Source organism: Cryptotermes secundus, unplaced genomic scaffold, assembly GCF_002891405.2.
Source record: "Cryptotermes secundus unplaced genomic scaffold, Csec_1.0 scaffold209, whole genome shotgun sequence".
NCBI classification, from domain to species: domain Eukaryota; kingdom Metazoa; phylum Arthropoda; class Insecta; order Blattodea; family Kalotermitidae; genus Cryptotermes; species Cryptotermes secundus.
The window spans coordinates 2,258,551-2,284,056 of NW_019727789.1; the positions used below are offsets into that span (position 1 = coordinate 2,258,551).

Consider the following 25,506-nt stretch of genomic DNA (forward strand, 5'->3'; position numbering starts at 1 on the left):
AGCAAGTCTTGGAAACCCCTTATCTGTTCTCTTAAAAACCACCCACCGGGATATGACGCCAGATCCAGGAAGCCACAAGGCCATGACCAACCAACATAACAACCCCCCACCCTCAGCTCACAGTTAAAGCCCAGCCATTTAACCTGGCTACACTCTCCCCTACACAAAATCACGCTTGTCCCGGCTCCCTTCCCCCACCCCTCCCACACCACTGCTTTCACTTGTTTACTTGCAGTTCATCCCCTTCCCTCTCTGCTCAACGGTATGTTCTTTAGTCTGCTTGACCGTGTCTCACGGTGTTGTCGCTTACAGACTTACTTATACTTCTTCAACCCTGAAGATGGGGGCGATACGTTCCTCCGAAACGTCGGTTAACACCACATATACACGGTGCCAAATCCCAGAAGACTGCTTTCTTCATAGTCACCGCCGTGAAAGCCTCAAATCTTACAATGTTACATTATATCAAACATACACGTATATCGCATCGTAACCATTTTCACTGTTTAAGGCAATATAAACATACTGTTGTTACGAATTCAGCTCTTGCTGAAGAATAGTATACAAGTAGAACTAAAAATACGCACCCTCGTGACAAAAAAAAACAATTCTTGGAAGAGCTGATCTGCTGCTTTCCTTTCACTATATATTGGTCATCTGAAACGACATGGCTCGCATACAAAACACCGGGTCCAACAAATCTTCTATTGCTGCGTGTGTATTCGTTGCCGCGGGAACATGTTTACCGAGCCGTTGCCTAGCAAAGTAAGGTGGACACACAAGCAGCAGGTGATCTCATAAGCCTTTTATTTTTCTTAATAAGGTAAGATGAATAATAATGTTTATAACAAATTCGGCTTCTAAGGCACGATCACAAGTCTTTGATTTAATTACTTATTAAAAATAAACATTACGGCCTATTAAGAGGCACAAAAAGTAAAAAAAAGGAAAAAAAAAGTAAAGCTATCCCTGTAACAGGCCGTGAAGGCCCATAGGGCTGTGAGACGTTAAGGGTCCCACATTACCTTGACAATCGGCTCAGAGATGGCGGTAAGGTTGTCAGCCTTACGCGCCGGCCGCGCTTCACTCCCCAGGAAAATTATTTAAATAATTCCTGGTAGTCATTTCTGTTAGAGGCTGAGTAAACCCCAGGGCCTAGTGCGGCCGGAAAGATTAGGTCAATTGAAAAAAATCCAATGACCTCATCGGGACTTGAACCGCGACCTTCCGGCTTGTAGCATAGTACCTTAATTAAGGGGCACAAGAGGTGAATGTATTGTCACGTGCGTCAGAGGGGTAGAAACTGGGACGGTGGGGAAGTAGAGGAAGCCTGTTACTCGTTACATTCCTGCATAAAACGGGTAAAAATGTCCCTGTGCTTAATAAGTTAATCATTACGCCATGAAACATATGGGGGAGCTCCATCATTCTTGGCCTCGGCACTAGATGGAGGTGAGTGGTCAGCTTCGCGACCCGGCCGATTTACACCCTGTGCCCTTTGGATAGGAGGCTGGGTGGACACCAGAGCCGGTCTGGACGCTGTGGAGAAGAGAAAAATCTTGCACTGCCGGTAAAAGAACCCCGAATTTTCAGCTCGCGGCCCGTTCCTATACCGACATTCTTCTATTATTCAGTTTCGATTCTAAAGGTATGAGGTAAAGGTAACCCTGTAACAGGCCATGGAGGCCCATAGGGTTGTGAGAGGTCGAGGCTCCCACATTTTCTAGACAATCGGCTCACAGATGGCGGTAAGTTTGTCGGTCTTACGCGCCTGCCGTCCTTTAACTTTAGGAAGATTCCTGGTACTCATTTCTGTTAAGAGGCTGAATCGACTCTAGGGCCATAGTGCGGATGTAACGACTAGGTAAATTGAAAAAGTCCACCTCATCGGGATTCTATCCCGCGACCTTCCGGCTTGTAGCATAGTGGCTCAACCAACTACGCTACCGCGTTATATAGTTCGTAATGTACGTAAATGCATACATTGTAGACAATCTCTCTGCTCCTGTCGTGTACTAACATTTTCGCCTGCGTTCCTTACACTGGGACTACCCTCTGTGCTAGTCACAAAGTGAATTACGACAGAGAAAAGGAACTGATACTTTTAGAAAAGCACGTAAGCATGGCCTACTTGAAGTATACGCCAAGAAAGGAATCGCGTGGACTGACATGCTGCTATCCCCCGTTATTTAAGCCATACGTGGGCATACTGACGCAATGATCTACCGTAACTCTACGCATATCAGACAAGTTATAATGTCTTTCTTACTTTCTTACCCACGGAGCTGAGCCCTTCTTGAGGAGCCGCCAATTCTACACCTACTCAAGAATTTCCCAGCATTTTACGGAGCCCGAAGGTTCATTACCGTCTTCACAAGAGCCCTCCACTGGACCCTATCCTGAGCCAGATAAATCAAATCCATACCATCACATCCTATCTCTCTAAGATTCATTTTAATACTGTCCACCCACCTACGCCTTGGTCTTCCCAGTGGTCTCTTTCCTTCTGGCTCTCCCACCAATATCCTATACGCATTCCTCGTCTCCCACATTTGTGCTACATGTCCTGCCCACCGCATCCTCCTTGACTTGATCATTCTAATTATACTTGGAGAAGAGTACAAGTTATGAAGCTCCTCATTATGCAGTTTAGTTATAATGTCTACAATTTTAAAATAACCATTCCTACAACTTTAATGACTTTACACTGCCAGATCTGAGTGATTTGCTTCAAGCTGCATTACAGAATAAAAACACATCCATTATTCAGAGAATATGTGTAACAGACCATAATGCTGACTGTACGATATGGTATACCGAACACAATGCATACAGGCACTGTCCCTTGTTAAACCCATTTTGAAATCCTATTTTTAAAACGAAATACTTTTCTTTTTAATCCCTACATTATACGGGAGAACGTCGTATGCTAAGCATTCCAACATGGTTTACAAATGCAAAGCCCTACTACAAAGAGAAAGGTGTTTGTGAGCTTGCACGTGGGCGCGCGCGCACGCGCGTGTGTGTAAATAGTTCAACTTGTTTTCAATACCTTAAAATGTTTACTGATGAATGATTTTATTTCAATGGGTGGTCGATGTTGATATTAAGTATTCAATAAACGCTAGGTAACACGTATTGAAAGCAAACACCTAATTACATTGGTTGTTGATGTGGAAACAGACTGGAATATTTAATTAACAGGCAATGACATTGCTAACGATATGGCAAAATCACTGTTAAAGCTACTGAGAAGGACAGGAAAATAATAATGTATTTATTTGCTGACAACAAACTGCTACAAGAAAGAACAAATACAAATAATATTATGTTCAATCTCGTAAATTTCTAACCACTGCTCTTCGCTACTATCTTTACAGGAGGGTCTATGCCTTTATGTGACAAAACTAAATCGACAAGTTGTGATGGATATCTCTGAGATCCAATTACTTGGTTATAAACTTTCTAATAATAATAGCAATGTTTGCTCTGGAAAGTTGGCTCGCAATAGGGACCAGTGACGGGCTGATGCAAACACGGTAATGAATCAGAATTAAATAATCAAACTCCGTGATTTTAGTCCGCAAGCGAACTATACCAACCGAGCGACAGCCACCTGTCGGTGAAAATTAAATAATAACGTACATCAACGGATCTCCGAGCACCATAACAACTGTCTGTGTATACACCATGTCCACATAAGCACCACCATACGTTATTACGGTTACAACTACCTACTTTGAAATATAATTATATGTACAGCTCTTAACTGTATTTTAATTGTGTAACTAGTTCATTTTAAGGCTTACTTTCACTGTATTTTTTATATTATTGTATACTGTTTGAAAAATCTAATACTGCATCGTGTAATTAGCACCCAATGAAATAGATAAAAAGTTTTAAATGTATTTACCTGATGATGGCTTTTTGAAAGCCGAAACATGTAGTAAAGTACTACTTGAAACTACATACATATATTATTAATTGTTGTGTTGTGACGGCTTTCAATAAAGAGATGGTAATGAGTCTTCGTGTACCAGAAGAGGCGATGTACTTCTTATCAAACTTGCACTTACCACGTAGTGGGCATCAACACAACTGATTATAAAAAAAGTTTAATATTCGACTTATTTTAATTTCAACCCACTACATGTTTCGATCTGTCAAGATCAAGTTGTCCCTGTGCTTAGCTAATTAATCATTACGCCATGAAGACGTATGGGGGAGTGGATATATAGATCCATATTTTCTTGACCTCGGCACTAGTTGGAGGTAAGTGGTCAGCTTCACTCCCCAGCCGCTTTACCCCCCGGGGAAAAAGCCCCCAGTGCTCATTGGACAGGAAGCTGGGTGGACCTCAGAGCCGGTCTGGACGACGTGGAGAAAATTCTTGACACTACCGGGGCTCGAAGTCCGACCTCTTGGTCGTTCAGCCCCTAGCTAGTCGCTGTACAGACTACTATCCCAGTTAGTTAAACGTGTTAAAAGTCAAAATCTAGTAATTAAATAAAATTAGATAAAATGTAATTATGATTTTTAATATTTAAAATGGGGGGAGGTGTTTAGGGTATTGGTTACGTAGTGTAGATGGGCTTCGTGGTTTTCGGCGTTTATTAAGTAATCGTTCTTTTTGGTGTAAGGAGGTGACTGGTCGGCGTATGACGTTCGTGATACTGTAGGTGGATCCGTTTTTTAGTCTTATAGATTTGCAGTACGTATTATATACAAGATGATTCTAAATTATTGTCGGGGTTTTCGTGGCCTATAATTTTCAAACAGAAAAAATTAAAATAAAACTACTTATGGAAAATGTAAAGTAACTCAGAAAGTTTTATTTGGCAACGCTGTACTTGTCATCTTGATGTCTGGGAGAAAATATGACGTCATACCTCAAAAATATCGACTGGGCAATGTGCGCACTTGGTTTTCCGAAACAAAGTCCATTATCAAAACGCAACGTCGTTACAGAACTCAGTATGGAAAGATCCGCCTTCAGATAATGCTATCCGATGTTGGATAAAGCAATTTCAAGAAATTGGTAGTGTCCTGCACCGAAAAGTAGCGGGAAGATGGAGCACTTCCCAGGAAGATGTTGATCGAATCCTGGAAGCTCGGGACAAGTTACACGATATGAAAAGCATGCATATTTAAGTTGTTTAGCATTCTGCAGTATTTCCTACAAATAGAAATATTTTTTAGTCATACTTTCATATTCTGTAGGCAGTTTTATTTCGTTCTTTCCACTTCGAAAATTATAGGCCACGGAGAGCCCACAATAATTTAGAATCACCCTGTATATTGAAATGAGTAAGAAACCATTTTGTATATCCTCAATTTTGGTAATGGCTGCCAGGTGGGTTTTTATGGTGGTTCTTGTGTGTGGTTCAGTGTCGCCTCCCACAAATCACCTGCGTGCCAGTGGTGTGCAAGTAGAGTATTATATGATCGGCTGAGCCAGAGTACGAACTGCACCGTCTTCTGTACATACTAGCAACCAGTGGGGAATATTCCACGGAGCTTATATATATATGCTGGCAAAATTGGTTTAGACATTACAAAAGGGCTCAAAAGCACGCATATGAACAATCCACGACTGTCTTTATATCATAAAGAAAGCGTACTACAGACAGAGTGTTTGTTTTGGACCAATGATTCTGGCGTTCTGCACCTACAGTTATTTTCCATGTCTACTACGTGTAGAACTCCTTTTGTTTTTATATGTTGATGTAGAAACACAGCCAATGAATACGAAAATTCGGAACCACATATATGTCGAAAACATGTTATTACTACGTACATCCAAAATGGAATTACATCACACAAAAGGGAATCCTATTTCGTTTACTGTCCAGGTAAGTTTGACATTAAGACCGAGAAAATGTAGCGAGGTCACAACAGACAATAGACAATGACAATAGATCGGTTACTATAGGATTCTGACTATGGTGTATAACACACTGATATATTGGGTTTTTGGACTTTATCCATCGTCCTGGTTTTTAAGAAAACTAATAAAAGTGTGATTGAAGTCCGGTGATTGAGGCTAGCTCATTCTAACGGACCCAACAGAATAGGTGTTTTCCTTCACCTGAGGACGGAAACAGATCCAGTTTCCGAAACGTCGTGTTTTTATTTGTTATCTTAAAAACCAGGACGATGGATGAAGTCCAAAAACCCAATATAACAATAGATCGGGTTTTGGATTGGATGGACTTACTTCACCTTAGTTATATAGAGTGCGTCAATGAATCGGGCGATTTTATAAACGTTATGAACAGTAAAGTATTGCATTTATTTGGTTTTAACACATACGAATATAGTGTAAACATAAATACATTTGGTTTTTCTCAATTAATTCACTGAAAACAGAAGTCTATTTCTCAAAATGAACATCCGACAGATGACCGCCATACCGCTGTAGGCACTCAGTAAGTCTCTTCCTAAAGACACTCATTACTCTTTGCAGCATCTCTACGGAAATTCGTTCAACTTCTTCCCGAATTCGATGTTCAACTCATCCGTCAAACGCTGGCTTCGGACAGCCCGACTGATGTACCGTAGCGACGCGCAGACCGGCGTGGACTTCGTTGATGGCTTCTCTCAGTGCGGCTACATTCTCGGGTGTACGTGCTGCTTTTACGCTACCACCTTTCTTCTTTAGTGCAGAACCAGTAGCCTCAAAGTTTAGAACCCAGTTCTTGATGGCATAGGCAGATGGAACAGCACGAGTACGATTAATACCAACCGCTCTTCGAAATTCACGCTAAGCGATCATGAAACTGTCGCCGTTTTTGTAAAATGCTTTCACAGAAAAAGTACATTGTGCTCCAGTCCACGGCTCCATTGCAACTAAAACGCTTTGAAGTAGGCTGCTGGGTGGCAGTAGTGGCATCCTCCCCACTCCAACCAATCCAGGAAAAAACACCGCTGCCAAATCGCCCGATTCATTGACGCACCCTGTACATTCACAACTCGGGACTACAGGTAATATCGGGACTACAGCATATGAAGAGCGGGCGCTGAACTATACCCCTTATAGTATAGTTCACCGCTACACACACACTAGGAATCTCAGTCTTCACTAGTCGTATCCAGGCAACGGATTTATAACCGTCTCACTGTAACTTCAAATCACATATGAAGTCTTCTTTGCAGTCTAATTAATTTCTTCTCAATCACCTTCGACTGTCATGTCCAGAACTCAACCGAATTTTGGAAAACCACCCTCTCAAATGACCTTCTTTGTCGCTTTATAACTCCTGGGCACGGACCACCCATAATGTCTCTTTATAACCCCTGGGCACGGACCACCCATAAAACACAGCCTCTCTATTGCTGAGGTCTGTTTATAGATCCGTTGCCTAGCAACTGACGTCCTACTGTTGAGCGCGTTAGCTTTTGCTGGAATGTGTTTATCGAGTCGTTGCCTAGCAATGGGTGTAAACGTCACAACAGTAATGGTACGAGAATTAGAGATGTCTTTAATATCAGCCTTAAAAAATGCTTCAATGAATCATCTATCAATCGACGTTATATGGCCTGTGTTACTGATAGTGTCGTTAAGTAAGCTATAAATAAATAAGTCACAACTCTGTAACAATGCAGAGGCGTACGATTAATATTTTATATACGTTATCCATAAACCATGAAATATATCATTTATTAAAACCTTTTTCTCCCAACGCGGTAGGGTAGTTGGTTGAGGCATTATGCTAGAAGCCGGAAGGTAGTGGGTTAAATTCCCGATGAAGTCAATGGATTTTTTTAATTGACCGAATCCTTACAGCCGCATTATGGCCTTCGGGTCGACTTAGCCTCTAACAGAAATGAGTACCAGGAATCTTCCTGGGCGTAAAGGGCGGCCGGCGCGTTGAGGCTGACAACCTCAGCGCCATCTGTGAGCTGACTGTCTAGAAAATGTCGGAGCCTCGAAGTCTCACAACCCTACAGGCCTCCGCGGCCTGTTACAGGGATACCTTTACTTTACCTTTATTAACCCAACACATATATAGCCACAGTTTTAATGGATATTGGTGAGCCGGGGTAGCGCAGTCGGTATAGAGACTGCTTACAGGCTGGACGACAGAGGGGTGGGAGTTCGAGTTTCGATTGGGTCAGCACTTTCTCTTCTCCATATCGTCCAGACCAGCTCTGGTGCCCACTCAGCCTCCTATCCAATGGGTACCGGGAGTAAAGCGGAAGGGGCGTGAAGCTGACCACTCACCTCCAACTAGTACCGAGGTCAAGAACATGTGGATCTACACATCCACTCCGCCCATAAGCCTTCATGATGTAGTGCCTACTTAGTTAAGCACAGGGGCAACTTTACCTTTACTGCATATTTGGGAAAATTTTGTAATATTCTACAAAATCTACTTTATGAATCAGAAGTCGTTGGCTATTAACGAACTTTTAGCAGATTTTCCTTATATAAAGAAGGAGACTCATGAGATCACCATTGTGTGTGGCCCTATGTATATCCCTCCTTACCAACTTCTGAATTCGTGAACCAATTTTCTGAAGCTCGGCATGTATAGCATGACACCTGAAGACACCTCAGCGGCCTGCTTCATAAATCTTACAAAGTATTCCGCTTGGCCAGCTACCGAGCTTCAAGGTCGAGTAGCTAGCAGACGTGATCCATATTTGGAGGTCCTAGCATCACAGACCATCCTCAGTAAGACCGCTCATGGTCTTTCTCAGTCCCTCAGAGGCAACTGGCGGGATTTTTGTTTTATTGCTAGTGGGGTGGGACTAAGTCCCTAGTACTGCGGCCAATTCTGGCCTATTGTACCAGCGCCAGATGGCGTCTCCTCAAGAAGGGCTCAGCTCCATGAGTGATTAAGTAAGTAAGTAAGTCTATGTACCCTCCCCTAACGTTGATACGCATCGGCTTGGTAAACACGTTCCCGCGGCAAAGAATACACAAGCAACAATGAAAAACTGTTGGACACGGTGTTTTCCATACGGTTCGTGTCGTATAGAATACTCAGCATGTAGTTAAAGGAGAAGTTCAGATCCCCTGTGGAGGCGGGGTCGAATACCTCCACCGTAGCCCTGCGAGTCGTACGACGCGATGAAAGGGGATCCAGTGCCTGGGGGTATAACCGGGCCACCTTGTTCCTCGGGGATATAAATACGGGGACCTGGCACTCCAGGTTGGAGAAGTCTCGAATCTGAGACAGTAAAATGTGGTCATGAGTCCCGCGGGACTCGGACCCGAAAATGACTGCGATGGAGAGGACCAGCAGCAATTGTAAACAACAGACCGCAAGTGTTAAATTGGAAAATAAAATTACTGGTCGTGGGTCTCAAGGTGTTTGTCGCGTTAACCGCCAGTCGCAAAGTAACTCTGAGTGCAGGCGATTAGTTCCCCGTAGAACTTCTTGCTTAACTCCTATTTGTTTTCTCACAGGCCATGATCTAGTCAGAGGACAAACTCAGCGACATGAAACTCTTCAGCCTTCTGCAGGAACGCCCCTGGTGTCATTCTTTACAGGCAGCAAACTTCTCCACTAATTTGTTTATGTGATATGTAATTTATAAACATGACGAAACAAATGTAAGTCAGTCCGACAACACGCACAAAGACCAGAAGAGAACAATGTTTTTAACGCTTACAGTGACTCACCAGTTTCGATTGTTTTACTGAAAACAACAGGGAAACATAGCGACAGAACGCTATTTATAATCAGAGCTTTAGAAAATACTCTTATGGTTCTTTCATTATATAAATATCACACTGGACAATGTCCACTGTCCCCACTTCCCCGGGGAGCTGGGATAGCGTTGTAGGTATGGCGTCTGGTTACGGCCAAGAATTCGGAGTTTGAGTCCTCGTAGGGTCAAGAATTTTCTCTTCACATCGTCAAGATCGGCAATGGGGCGCACCCAGCCTCCTACTTTCCAATGGGTAACGAGGGTTCTTTCGCCGGGGGTAAAGCGGCCGGGAGGTGAAGCTGACCGCTAATCTCCAACTAGTGCCAAGGTCAAGAAAATATGGCTCTATACATCTACTCCCCCATATGCCTTCATATCGTAGTGTTTAATTAGTTAAGCACAGGGGCAAGTTTATCATTTTTCTAACTCCACCTATGTCCCCATCTTCCGCCCTTAAACTAGTAAAAAAAAAAGGGTAAATCCACCCCTGTAACAGACCGTGGAGGCCCATAGGGTTGTAAGACCTCGAGGCTCCCAAATTTTCTAGACAATCGGACTCAGATGGTGTTGAGGTTGTTAGCCTTGCGCGCCGGCCGCCTTTTACCCCCCGTAAGATTCCTGGTACTCGTTTAGAGTCTGAGTCGATACCAGGGCCACAGTGCGGCTGGAGGGATTAGGTCAATTGCAAAATACAGTGACCTCATTGGGAATCGAACCCGCGACCTTCCGTCTTGTAGTACAGTGCCTCAACCATCTACGCTACCGCGTGCTCCCCCCTTAAGTTGGAGGAAGCAGGTTACTCCTATCTACCAAACTACACGGCATCACAGACCACAGGATCCTAACCTTATTACCACCCGCCGTAAGAATCTGAAATATGCTTATACAGTATTATTAGACCACATGATTTAACATTAATGACAACAATACAGGACGGTACTATATAGAGCCACAGTGGTTTAGTGATTAATACAAAATATGAAATCTTTACGTGACAATATGCAGTTTAATTTAAGCAACTAACTCCATGGGGATGGACCATTCTTCAGAAGCTGAAAGTCACAATCTGATCAAAATAAAAGTCCCAGCATTCTGTGGAACCCCAAGGTTCGTTTTCATGTTCAAAAAAAAAACGTTCCCTACTGGCCCCTATTCCGAGACAGATGAATCTAGCCCACACCCTCCTACCGTATTAATGTATTATTCACTGTAATCTCACCCACGTAGTTTTGTTTCTATCTACCTGTCTGTCTATGTATCTATCTAGTTACCTGTCTGTCTATGTATCTATTTATCTATCTGTCTGTCTATGTATCTATCTGCCTGTCTGCCTATATATGAGTCTACAGCCCTTTGTGGGACCTTAGCCGCTTTTCTTCAATTTCTTGATCTTTTTAGACAGTCTGTAGGACTCCTTGAACGGGGGATCAGCCCGTCGCAAGGTCGCTACCTGCACAAGGACAGCACAAACAGATTAAACGGACACAAACATCCATGCCTCGAGTGAGATTCGAACCGACGATCCCAGTGTTTGAGCGAGCAAAGACTCTCCATGCCTTAGACAGCGCGGCCACTGTGATCGGCTCGCGGTTCCATTTAACATATAGAAACTCAGGGACTCGGGGAGAGTTCAGTCCGCGTAGCGATGGACTATGGGAAGGGCAGCCGGAGTTCGATTCCCGGCAAGGATAAGAGATGTTCCTCTACTGCATAAGTCAAGACCAGCTCTGAGGCCCACCCAGCCTCCTGTAGAATCGGTACATGGACTCTTTCCCCAGGGGTAGAGCGGCCGGGGCGTGAATTTGATCACTCACCTCCACCTAGTGCCGAAGTCAAGAATGATGAAACCATATCTCAGCTCCCCCATACATCTTCATGGTTCAGTACTTAATTCAGCACAGAGACAACTTTACCTTTTTGTAGCTTCACACAGAAAAAAACATGGGTTTATTTTAATACCGCAGGCAATGTGTGGCTGTGACACATAATTACAGAACCCGAGTGAAGGGGCTCTGAGTTCGCTGATACCGGTTTACCTTCCACCGCTCGTGCCACGTCACATTATAGGAGGCGCATGGCCGACGACGCGGCTTCTTTGAACAAAGAAATTTCTCATAATCTTTCCATAGAAAACGAATTTCCATCGTTAGCAGTTCATTGGCTCCGAACTGCTGAACACTCAAAAGGTCAACAGTCAGTCCTTCGTATTTCAGATGGCCTCGAAGCTGGGGTTCTGAGAAGACAAACTGGCTTTCCACCCTCAGACACAGAGATAAACTTCGTCGAGTGATTTTAGTTAATTTCTTTAGCTTTAACAAAATTCCGCGGAGAGGAGTCCCTGACAATCTAACGGATGTTCAGCTAGTCAAGGGATTCCAAAAATATAAGGAACCCCAAAGTTCATTACCGTGCTCACAACAGCCCACCACTTGCCATATGACCCACCCATCTCATTCTGCATGATCTCATCTTCCTACGGGAAAGTAGAAAATCCCTCGTTGCGCTTTCCTTCAGTTTCATGTTACATCCTCGTTCTTGGCCCAAATATTCTCCTCAGCGCCCTGCTGTCAAAAAACCCCAACCCTTATTTCCCCTTTAAGGCGATACAAATGTTCATATCCATAAGTATAAGTAAAGTTGTCCCTGTGCTTAACTAATTAAACACTACGCCATGAAGGCGTATGGGGAGTGGATGTATAGATCCACATTTTCATGACATCGGCACTAGTTGAAGGTGAGTGGTCAGCTTCACGCCACTGCCGCTTTACCCCCGGGGGAAAGAGCCCCCGGTACCCATTGGATAATTGGGCCCGAGAGCCGGTCTGGATGACGTGGAGAAGAGAAAATTCTTACCGGTACCATGACTCGAACTCCGACCTCCGATCGTCCGACCAGTATCCAGTCGGTATATCGACTACGTTATTCCGGCTCCTAATTTTCACATCAGATACAAAACAAAAAGCAAAGCCATCATTTTGTATACTTCAACTGCGAAGGGTAGAGAGTGATGCCTATATTCATAAACGTGGCTGCGGGGAGCTTTGATGGTATGTTTCTAGTTACCGAGCCACAATTCGCTTGGGGTAAAACGTCGTGATCAAGTTGGTAGCACTTTTCGGGTTGAAATCTCGGCTCGGATATGACTATCCTGATTGAAGCGCGGCCTCCGTAGTCTAGGGGTAACGTTCCAACCTCATGACTCAAGGTACGCGGGTAAAACCAGGCGGAGGTCGTGGAATTTTTAAGGGCGGAAAATTTCAGGGAACAAGTCCTACGGGAGGGACTTTAAGCCGTGGGTCCGGTGTCGTAGATTTACGGCACGTAAAAGATCCTCATGTCTCTAAGAGACCTCTGAGCAAAATTAGGAAAATGTTTCCCGCCCAAGTAGTTTCCAATGCCTCCGGTAGATGGGGAAGTTATAGGGTACCAATGCCAGTAGAGGGCCGACCTCGCCGGCAGAAAGGGGAAAGTTATCGGGTACCGCTGCCAGTAGAGGCACGACCTCGCTGGCAGAAAGGGGAGATAGGGGGCACCAGTATCGGTAGGGTATGGCGACAGTAGAAATTAAAGGGGGACGTACAATAGACTATTAGTCGCGGTGCATGGGGAAACCCACCCCCTCTATACTGAACTGAACTGAACTGAATCCTGATTGAAGATGTTCGCAGTTTTCCTTAGAGCGGATTAGGACATCAAGCTGGCCACTGCCGCTCTCTTGCAGATCCTATCCAATGCATTATTCACTTAATCATCGAACAATTGGGCCACAGTCTGAGCTACGGACAACACAGTTATTTAGAACACAAACAATTTTCCCGGATGGATTAAATTTTCTTTTATCCAACTGCAGTAATTTAAATCTCATAGATCAGTTGGACCTATTATGTGAGAAATGAAGAAGTGTTATTCAGAGTCAGTGAGCAGAGGAATATCCTACATGAAATAAGAAAACGGAAGGCTAATTGGATTGGTCATATCTTACGCAGTAACTGCCTTCTAAAAGAAGTTATTGAAGGAAAGATAGAGGGGCGGATAGAAGTGACCAGAAGACGAGGAAGAAGACGTAAGATGATGCTGGATGATCTTGGGGGCAGAAGGGGATATTTTCATTTGAAGGAGAAAGCTCTAGATCGCATTAAGTGGAGGAACTGTTTTGGAAGAGACCGTGGACCTGTCGTCTAACAGATTACTGATGAATGAATGAATAAGAATTCAAACTTGTGAAGGTAAACATTTAAAATCTCCGTATAGAGGCGGGGTCGAATACCTCCACTGTAGCCCTACGAGTCGTAAAAGGCGACTAAAAGGAAACCCGGTACCTGGGGGTTATAACCGGGACACTCTGTCACTAAACTAAAAAACTAAGCTCCTTGGCCTGCAGTCCTCAAGCGAACTATACTGACCGAGCGACCGCCGCTTGTCGGCGAAGTTAGTGCCAACTTCAGCGGATAGATGATGTCGCGTGGTCAGCGCAACGAATCCCCACGGCCGTTCATCTCGGTTTTTTAGACTGGAGCCGCTATTTCCTTGAAATAGCTCCTTAATTATCCTCACGAGGCTGAGCGGACCCCGTTTCAGACCCACTGCTTCTCAGAAAATTTGGCAGCTCCGAAAATCGAACCCGGGACCTCTGGATCTGTAAGCAGGAACTCTGACCACTACACCACAGAGGCGTTCGCACCCTGTCACTAGGAGACATAAATACAGAGACCTGGTCCTCCAGGTTAGTGGTTGGACGCAAGGCTGACGAACTTGCTCTGTGAATAAATTATTCTCTCGAAATTCAAAGAAATGAAAACCAGATCAAACATGGTGGAATTTTGTAACGCTACAGCTGAAATGGGGCTATTTTGCGAGTAGTGATGATGAGTGTTCAAATTATTTTTTCGGCCCAGCAGTCGAATTATGTGAAGGATTTGTGGTTCTCGCATCTGTGCCGCCTCTATCTACAGAGCCGAAGTCTAAACCATGCAAGACAGCATCATGAAGCAGGCCGGAAGCCCAGACATGTTCTCCTGAAAACCTGATTGAATTTCAGCGGACTGTACGGCGTTATATCCCAGGAGACTGAAATCCACAGATGGCTTTATGTTTGTGTTGGTTACCGTTCCTTTCTCTTGGTTTTGACCCTACTTATTTACGACAATATTCCATTACTTCTGTCACGTTTCTTACAAGCAGAACCTTCCTGGCTCTTCATTACGCAAACGGCTGCTTCGGAATAAAGATTTGTATATTTCTCAGCAGCATCCTAACACAATGAAACCCCTTCAGACGTCGTTGCTTTGAAAACTGGAGCTCGTGTGAACGATTGAAAAAGAACGAAAATTCTGAGTTTTGGTGGTCTCTATTTCATTTAAATCCAGCTTCGAGTGTAACAGTTCCGAAGAAGGAATTATTTTCGTCTGTGACATATACAAGAAAAAGCATTAAAATGCACAAGTCAGAACTAATGAAAGTAATCTGTTCTAGGTCACGACTCATCCGTGACGGACCGTTACTGAAACAGTGCGTTTCTGTTCTTCTATTACCCTGTGTGCTTGCAGTGTATGCCATAGTGTTCTGAACTGTTCTGCGGAGAGGGGCAAGGCGAGGTCCAGATGTTCCGCGAACTGGGAAAGTTTGGGAACCACTGGTACAATGAAGAACTAAAGACATTTTCGAGTAATACGATATAATGTTTCGTGGACGTCTCAGGTTCAAATCTCAGCCCTGAGATCGGCTATTATGACTGACGCTTTTCATTGTTTTGACCGAATACTCCCATTTAATTGCCGCAGCAGTACGTGAAAATAGGCCACGACCGCTTCCCACATCTTTCCAATTCATTACTCATCTCATAACTCGAAGGCCCCTGCAGTCTGAAACGCTGAGCATCTTCTTAAATAAGCAGAGAAGCTGTCAAACGTAATGTAACGTGAAGAGTTATATCGCCTGGGGCACAGTACCTTGTAGTCTGTTCAAAGTCAGTAGACGTTTCGGAGGAACAGATCACTTTCATCTGAAGGGCTGCAAAGAAAGCCAAGCAAAACACAAGCACGAAGCTGACAGCAAGAAAAGCGGCTCCGCTTGCTGCCTGCTTCAGCGCGGTTTCTTGCTTTGCTCATTGTTCAACTCCGAAGAGAGTCAATATGTTCCTCCGAAACGTCGTTTGACTTTCAGTGGTGTTACATCCTAGAAGACGAAACTTTTCATAGGAACTTCTGCGATAAGCTCGAATCCAGTTTCCTACAACGTTACCATGTTCTGACGTAGAAAGAGTCTGCGCATACAAAGTTCTTCACACGGATACGATAAAGCGACAGTAACAAATCTGCGGGACTACGAATCTATGCAACTGGGAAGCAGGCTTTCTGTATTCTGACTGAAACACCATCGCGACGAGCTATGGGCTGGACGACCAAGGCTCGATTCCCAGCAGGGGTAAGATTTTTCTATTATCCACAGCGTCCAGACCGGCTTTGGGACCCACCGAGCCTCCTATCAAATGGGTACCAGGGGTTCTTTCCCCGGGTATAAAGCGGCCGGTGCGTGAAGCTGATAACATATTTCCATCCGGGGCCGAAACCACCAAGAATGGTGGTGCTATACCTCCACTTCCCCATACATCTTCATGGCTTGGTGCTTAATTAACTATGCACAGGGACAAATTTACCTTAACTTTACTCCTTGTTATGGGGGTTGTTCAAGGTTAACGTCGACACGGACTCTCCTCACAGCCCTGACTTAGCATCCAGTGATTCCCGCTTGTTTCGGCCAAGAAGGAGCGAAATTTGAAGTTGACAATGAACTCGAACCGGTGTCCTGCACTGGCTACAAAGTCGGGATGCATCCCTTAATGCTAGTGGCATCAGCAACTTCCTAGGGCGGTGGAAAAACTGTCTTCCTGTAAAGGAAGCAAGAAGGTAAAAGGTAAAGGTGTTCCTGTGCTTAACTAATTAAGAACTATGCTATGAAGGCGTATGGGGGAGTGGATGTATAGAGCCATATTTTCTTGACCTCGGCACTTCTTGGAGACGAGTGGTCAGCTTCACGCCCAAGCTGCTTTGGCCCCGGGGAAAGAGCCCCCGATATCCATTGAGTAGGAGGCTAGGTGGGCCCCAAAGCCGGTCTGGATGACGTGGAGAAAATTTCCTAGCGGGAATCGAACTCCGACCTCTCGGTCGCCCAGCCCGTAGCCAGTATCTATACCGACTGCTTTATCCTGGGTCTCATTTGCCCGAAGGGACCGACGAAAACTATAAAATGTTGTCAGGATATCCGGTCTCTCAGTGGAGATTCGAACAGGAAATTTCAATACAACACGGGACTTCTAACCAATACACAACGACATTCGGTAATTCGACTAGAGGAATTGAGAGAACGGGTAGGGACGTGTATTCTGCTCCTCCATCTAGTACTGAGGCTCAGAATAGTGCATCCATACCTACATTCCCCCTTCCATCTCCATGGTGTGGTGCTTAATTAATTAGGCACAGGGACAACTTTACCTCAACTTTCGCTTCTCGTAAAATATCTCCTACTGGGTCATCGTCGCGTGCTTTTAGATTCATGTTGAAACTTAACTGCCTTTGTCCTGGGTTTAAACTTCAGAAATGGAGAGACCAAGCGAATAAAGCGCTGGTTCATTGTTGTAAGGAACGTACAGTCACATCTCACATGAAATAGCCATTCTAATTATCCTTATGAATCTACTGTCAATGCTGTGAAACAATAGGATTAAGCGTAACAATAACGGCACTTGGCAAGACGTTCAAGCAGTAACAGTTATGACACCTTCGGGAGGTACCCAGTTCAAACCTCGTTCCGAGACAAGGGACAAAGTTTTCTTGGTTTGCTCAGTCCCTCCAAGCAATGACCGCTTCCTTCCGCATCCTTTCCAATTCATTATTAATTGATCGTCCTACCTTTGAACATTATAAAAATCTGAAGCTGGCCGATCACAGTGGCCGCGCGGTCTAATGCATGAACTGTCTTCGCTCGCTCGAAAGCTGGGATCGTGGGTTCGATCCCACTCAAAGGCATGGATGTCTGTGTGAGTTAATTCTGTCTTCGTGCTGTCCTGTGTGCAGCCTTGGGACGGGCTGATCACTCGATCAAGGAGACCTACCGTCTGTGAAAAAAGATTATGAAATTGAAGAAGTGGTCAGGGCCCAAAAGAGGGCTGTAGAATCACTGATGAATGAATGAAGCACTGATAGCGTCGTTAAGTAAACTGTAAAGGTAAAGATAAAGCTATCCCTGTCATAGGCCATGGAGGCCCATAGGGTTGTGAGATGTTGAGAGTCCCACGTTTCCTCTAGGTAGTCGGATTACAGATGGCGGTAAGGTCAATTAGTGGCCGACGTACCAAATTTGACTCAGCCTCACCCCACCCAAACAAACAAAAAAAAACTAACACCAAAGGAGGGGCTGATTCATGTAACAGTTGATTAAATTCAATCAAAAATTACTTCGTTAAAATAAAGACGATTATAGAGCCTCTACCTAACACAGGAAAACACACACACAGAATAAGCACATACAAATAGCAAACACCCATGCCTTGTGTTAGATTCGAACCCACGATCCCGCCCTCTGAGCGAGCGAAGACAGTGGATGCCTTAGACTGCCCAAGATCTACGGCCATGTGAAACTAAGACGTAGATACCGCCAATGGTTCATCAAAGAGCGCCGAAAAACTGTAAATTAAATATGCATTTGGTGCAACCACGTCTTTATATTAAAATTGTCCCTGTGCTTAACTACGTAATTAAGCACTACGCCATGAAGGCGTTCGGGGAAGTGGATGTATAGATCCACGTTTTCTTGACCTCGGCACTAGCTGGAGATAAGTGCCAGTTTCACGACCCCCGGGAAAAGGGCCCCCGGTACCCATTGGACAGGAAGTTGGGTGGATCTCAGAGCCGGTCTGGAGGACGTGGAGAAGTAAAAATTCTTGACCCTACCGGGACGCGAACTCCGACCCCTCGATCGTCCAGCCCGTAGCTAGTCACTACACCGACTACGCTATCCCGGCTCCTACGTCTTTATATCACATTCTACAAAAAAGAAAATTAAACATTTCATATCTTTCGAAAACGACCACACCAAAAACTGTTTGGAACTAGTATAGCTATCACCTCAGAAGTTCGCACCGCCGCTACTTTGGCACTACTGATGGTATAACTTAGAAAGTAAGAAGGTGAGTGGTACTTAGTGGCATAATGTACATACCAATCAAGAAGACTGCTCGGCTTTTGGACTTTGCCCATCGTCCGGTATTCTAGAAAAACACAGAACACAACGTTTCGGAAACTGGATCTATATCCTTCTCAGTTGAGGGGTATTCTGTTGAGTCCGTCAGAAAGAGCTAACTTCAGTCACTGGACATCTTATGTTGGTCTGTCGGTCGGTCAGTCGGTTAAACTGCTCCTGCCCTCGACAGCACAGGCATTCTTGGCGTCAGGTCTCGTCCTAGACATGCACATGTTTTAGAAGTCAGTATAACTACATCTGCATACACATCTGAGATCAGGCTTTGGCCAATTGGGAGATAACGGGAACAAGTACAATACACATTTTGATTAAGCATACACAGACCTGAAACTAAGATAGATGATCTTGTAAAAATGTATGTAACAAACCTAGCCCATAAAAAACAATTCATAGGAATAATTTGAGAATTTCTTGTTCTGAAACCATTTCTTGCCTACCGCTAGAGCCATTTAAAAGCTAAAGCTATCCCTGAAACAGGCCGTGAAGGACCATAGAGTTGTAAGACGTCGAGTCTCCCATATTTTCTAGACAATCGGCTCACAGATGACGGTAAAGTTTTCAACTTTAAGCGCCGGCCGCCCTTTACCTCCCAGGAAGATTCCTCGTACTCATTTCTCTTTGACTCTTACAGTCAAGAGGCTGAGTCGACCCCAGGGTCATGAATCCCGGGTATAAGAAGAATCTGTCAGATTATACTGACTTCCCTGAGTTCCTAATCTCAATACTGAGAAGAGAGGTCCAAATGGGAGAAATGTCCGAACTGGTTTGGCTGCTCGCATTGGTCAAACTTGATATATGGGCCGATTCCTTGTATTTCCTATGCCTGCTGTTACTTGCTACACGCCGGAAGGTCGCAGATTTGATTCCCAATGAAGTTACAGGTTTTTCAATTTACCTAATCCTTCCAGTCGCACTATGGCCCTCGGATCGACTCAGCCTCAAACAGAAATGAGTCCCAGGAACCTTCCTGGGGATAAAGGGCGGCCGGCACGTAAGGCTGACCTGATCGCCATCAGTGAACCAAATGTCTAGAAAAAACGTGGGAGCCTCGACGTCTTACAACCCTATGGGTCTGCATGGCCTGTTATAAGGATAGCTTTACCTTTTAATGCATCTGCACACATATTTTCAATTGCTAATAAATCACGGATTTAAAATGATCAACTCCGCAGAAATGTCAGCTGCAATGTCAATTATAAAAGAAGCGCCATCAGCAAAAACTCAAGACGATGGCCATGAAGTTCTGCATCATCGGTGCAAATAGGAGTTACTGCACCACTCTCATGCCTCGGGGCTTAGGAACGATGATTGGGAAGGAGGGACACATTTGGTCTTCGTGTAAGTAATCTGCTTCGACACAAATTGTTAAGAAAACACTTATTTCTGGAAATGTTTTGACTAATATACGAGGGACAGTTTGTAAATAAGTCACAAATGGATATAAAACGTAAAACGTATGATATTCGAACCTGGGAAAAAAAACACATTTTTTCTCGACATATCCTCCGCCAACATTGATACACTTGTCCCATTGCTGTATCAGTGCATCGAACCCCAAAGCACTGAAGTCTTCTGACTGTTGTCTCAAACTCTTCCGCACCCGGTCGGACATCATCTACTACTTTCAAAAGTTCTCCAGGGAATGTGTCGACCCGGTTGTGAATCGCTTTACGCGACAAACACTTCCCACCGTAGATAGGAGATATTTCTTTAATAATATCCTTTGAACTGAGTCCTTTTGCCCACAACAAAAAAAATAGCACAACAGAATGCTGCTCTTCGACAACACACTCAAGCACGGTCGCCATTTTGACTACTGCTCAGGCTCGCGTTCCAGTAATGCATCCAACTATATATTTTTTTATTGCTAGTTAGGTGGGACTAAGTCCCTTGTACTGCGGCCACTTCTGGCCTATTGTACCAGCCCCACATGATAGGTGAGGGTGATTGTGGAGCACTTGGTGGATGAAGATTGGCAGGGGAAGCCGAAGTACTCGGAGAAAACCCGCCCCAGCACTTCGTCCACCACAAATCCCACTTGACCAGGGCCGCCGCGGTGGGAAGCCAGCGACTAACCGCTTGAGCTATGGCGCGGCCATCCAACTATAATTACTAGGTTCGAATCTCGGTCGAGTTTCCATCTGTTCTCTTGCAAGGGTTTTCGTTCTTCTGCAGAGCTCTTGCGTATGTCGTGACAGTGCCATAAACTGAGCAAGAACTGTCTTCTACAAATTCCTTACCTACTCACACTTCACCTCATTTAACTCTACCTAACCTCTGCAGCTGAATCACTGTCGCTAAATAACTGAATCTGCATTTTTCATTTACAGCTAACTATATCGCACTCACGAAATTATGCCTATGTATTGATTTAGAACCCGAAGTTCAAAAACTGTTTATTTATGTATTTTTATTTGTATATTTATGATTTAAAAGGGGGAGCAGGGATAACTTATCGGCATAGCGACGTCCAGGGCTCGATTCCCGGCGGAGACAAGATGTTTTTCTCTACTCCATAGCTCTCAAACCGCAACTTCCCAAATACTCACGCCTATCAGGAGCTATTACAACTCATTTAACGTTCCGTGACCAACTACTATAAGATCTAGTTCCTATCTAAGGGTATGGAGCCGGGTCAGCTCAGTCGATATAGCGACGAGGTTAACGTTGAACAGTCGCGAAGTCTGGGTAAGGGCAAGAGATTCTTCCCTTGTCCACATTCTCCAGACCGACTCTGGGGCCCACTCTACCTCCTATCCAAAGGGTACCGGGGGGNTAGATAGAGGTGAGTGAATAGCTTCATGCCCCCCCCCTTGCTTTACCACCAAAGAAAGACGGGGATGTTTTCCTCAGGAGGTAAAGCGGTAGAAGCGTGAAACTGACCACTCACCTCCATCTAACACCGAAGTTCAGTATGAATAGACACACGCCTCCAAGCCTCCCATATGCCATCAAAGACTTTCACACTGCCAAAACGATTTCTTTCCTGTAGCTGTAACATGAATTTACAGATTTCGGATTTCATAGCAGCATTGCCTACATGCGCACAGTAACATTTTCGTTTGGCAACCAACCAAGAATTCAAAGACGCAAAAATATCCAAACGAAGTCACAGGACATTCTTGTCCCACGTTATCTGAGCTCAGAGAGGCACGTCATCGTGACTCGAGAACCTTATGACGGGTCACACCAGACCCGCCTGAACCTGCGCTAAGCTCGTCACTGACCGAACAGGTCTACATATGCTACCTTACGAACATGACTTTGTGCTGCCTTATGCAAGGCGACTTGAGTTATCTGACACAAACTACAAGAACAAGCCCCAAGTCAGTATCCTTACTTACTTACAGACCATTGTAGGTCGCGATGCAAGGGCCGAGAAGGCCCACCCCTTATACATTCATACATTAATTTACTTACTTACTCATGGAACTGAGCCCTTCCTGAAAAGCCAACAATTCTGCAGCTACTCAAGTATTTACCAGCATTTTATGGAACCCGAAGGTTCATTATCTTACTCACAAGATCCCTCAACTGGTCCCTATCCTGAGCCAGATCAATCCAATCCATACCATCCCATCCTATCTCTCTAAGATTCATTTTAATATTATTAACCTGCCTACGCCTCGGTCTTCCCAGTGGTCTCTGTCCTTCTGGCTTTCCCACCAATATCTTATATGCATTCCTCTTCTCCACCATTCGTGCTATATGACCTGCCCACATCATCCTCTTTGACTTGATCATTCTAATTATACTTGGAGAAGGGTACAAGTTATGAAGCTCCTCATTGTGCAGTTTTCTCCAGCCTCCTGTCACTTCATCTCTCTTCGGTCCAAATATTCTCCTCAATACCCTGTTCTCAAACACCCTCAGTCTATGTTCCTCCCTTAATGTCAGAGACCAAGGTTTCACACCCATACAGAACCACGGGCAAAATTATAGTTTTGTATATTCTATTATGTTTTTAGATAGCAGACGAGAAGACAGAAGGTTCTGGACTGAATGGTAGCAAGCTTTCAAGTCAGTATCCACCCAACGGAAATTCATCTTCTGGTTACAAGTACTGGAAAGTATTTTAATGGTATGAGGTAACTAGCAGTTGATATTCTATCACCTGCCCGAGGCCCCTTTTATGAAACCTGCAGGTACTGGACCTATGCTGAACTACCTCAATCTGATCCAAATTTCACACCTTACATCCCTAATATTACAATCATTATTGCTGTATCAGTGACTATGACTCCCATATGATCTCTACCACTGAGGTTTTCCAAGCACAATTTTATATACAAAACATAAAAAAAAAACTCGGTGGCCTAAAGTCCGCAAGCGAACTATACCGCCACTTGTCGGCGAAGTTAGTGCTAAATTTTGCGGATAGAGGGTGTCGCGTGGTCAGCGTAACGGATCCCCATGGCCGTTAATCTCGGTTTTCTAGACCGGAGCCGGTTTTTCCTTGAAATAACTCCTCAATTATCCTCACGAGGCTGAGTGGACCCCGTTCCACGCCCACTACTTCTCAGAAAATCTTGTACACCCCTCATTTATCAATGCTTGAGACGGGTCTCACTTATCTGATCCAACTTCAATTTAATCAACGAACCACTCCATGCATCAGAATCCTTCTTTAAAAGCCAACAGTCGCTTAGCCTGGATGGCTCATGAGCTCTAGGCTTGAAGCCCGGGGTTAGATACCCAGCAGGGGCAAGATTCTCTACTCCACGGTATCCAGCCCGGCCCCGGGGCCCACCCAGCTCCCTACACAATGGGAACGAGAGCTCCCGCGAGTAGAGCAGCCGGAGCGTGAAGCTAACAACTCGTCTCCATCTAGTGCCGAGGTCAAGAATGGCTGAGCTATACCTCCACTCCCACATACGCCTCCATGGCGTAGTGTTTAGCTTGTTAAGCACAGGAACAAATTTACTTTTGAAGGTTCATTACTGTGTCCACAAGAGCCAGCCACTGGTCCCAATCCCAAGCCACATGAATTTATTCCCCATCCTCAAACTCTATTTCTTTAACATCGATTTTAATATTATACTCCTTCATATGGGGGGTACACCGTAGCGTAGTTGGTTGAGGCACCACGATACAAGCCGGAAGGTTACGGGTTCGATTCCCGATGAGGTTACTGAATTTTTTTTCCCAATTGTCCTAAGCCTTCTAGCCGCACTCTGGCCCTGGGGTCGACTCCGCCTCTAACAGAAATGAGTACCGGGAAACTTCCTGGGGATAAAGGGCGACAAGCGCGTAAGGCTGACCTCACCGACATCTGTGGGCCGATTGTCTAGAAAATGTGGGAGCCTCGACGTTTCAGCGCCCTATGGGCCTTCACGGCCCATTACAGGGTTAGCAGTGATTGAGAGAACATGACAAGAAGAAGAGGTTTAAGCTTGTGAGTGGGAGAAAGAACACTAGAGGGTGGAACGATTCAAGGTGAGGGAGAACAGATGACTGCGAAGTGAAGAACGGTTCTCGGGTGCGCCTTGTGATTGTCCGACCCTGAACTCGTGCTTCTCTGACAGCACTTCAACATCACACGTGATCTCGTCGGTAACAGAGACATCTGCAAAACCGCCAGCGCTCGCATCTCCAGTACCCTTCGTCCCAGATTATACAAAAAGATCGACTCATGATTTCCTGGTATCGACGTTTCGTGACGATGAAGTTAATACATTCGAGGTTCTCATAGCAGCGACTATGAAAGGCACTATCTTCTGGGATGTTACGCCATGCAGTCTGCTAAAATTTTACAGACGTTTCGGAGAAACGTACTTCTCCCATCAAGCTTACTATCTACCTCAAATTTGCTTGGCTCACCCTTCGATCCTGATGACTCAGGCAGTACGTTCCTCCGAAACTTCGGTCAATTTCTACCAGACTACACGGCGTAATATCCCTTAATACAGTGATCTTCGATATGGTTAGAACTATAACAAGTGCGAATACAGAGTTTATACCCATAAACGGTAAAGTTGTCCCTATGCTTAACTAATTAAGCACTACGGCATAAAGACGTATGGGGGGTGGATGTATAGGTCCACATATTCTTGACCTCGGCACTAGTTGGAGGTGAGTGGTCAGCTTCACGCTCCGCCCGCTTTACACTAGGGGAAAGGGCCCCTGGTACCCATTGGATTAGAGATTAGGTGGATCCAAAAGCAGGTCTGGAGGCCGTGGAGAAGAGAAAATTCTTGACTCTACCGGGACTCGAACTCCGGCCCCTCGGTCGTTCAGCCCGTAGCCAGTCGCTATACCGATTACGCTATCCCAGCTCTTACAGAGTTTGTACCTTTTAAAATGGAAAACCATTCGTGAAACCTAAACAACAGGGAGGTGAATATTAACAATTTCGTCGATGAATGTTTAGTAAATAAAAATCTTCCGTTCGTACGCGTCAATGCTAATATAATGTCTACAGCAATAAACATTGGCCGAGACAGCGCGGTCCAGGGCATGTAGTGTATTCAACCTCACAAACACTAGGATCTTAGTTCGATTCCGCATGAATGTATATCTTTTATTTTCTGTTTCTGTTTACGTAGGAGCCGGGTTATCGCAGTCGGTATAGCGACTGGCTACGGGCTG

The 25,506-nt window shown here is 44.8% G+C and overlaps 1 protein-coding gene across 3 annotated transcripts in view; it reads right to left on the bottom strand.

Moving 5' to 3' along the window:
* Positions 1 to 25,506, bottom strand: part of LOC111864960 — a 239,888-nt gene that overhangs the window by 157,740 nt on the left and 56,642 nt on the right. For 2 of the 3 annotated variants that reach the window (XM_033751637.1, XM_023852605.2), the window contains one exon: positions 18,877 to 18,925. The exons of the other annotated variant lie outside the window; for it this stretch is intronic. In XM_033751637.1, the coding sequence (XP_033607528.1) occupies positions 18,877 to 18,925 (49 nt within the window). The remainder of the gene's footprint in view (positions 1 to 18,876; positions 18,926 to 25,506) is intronic. 3 annotated transcript variants of the gene reach the window in all.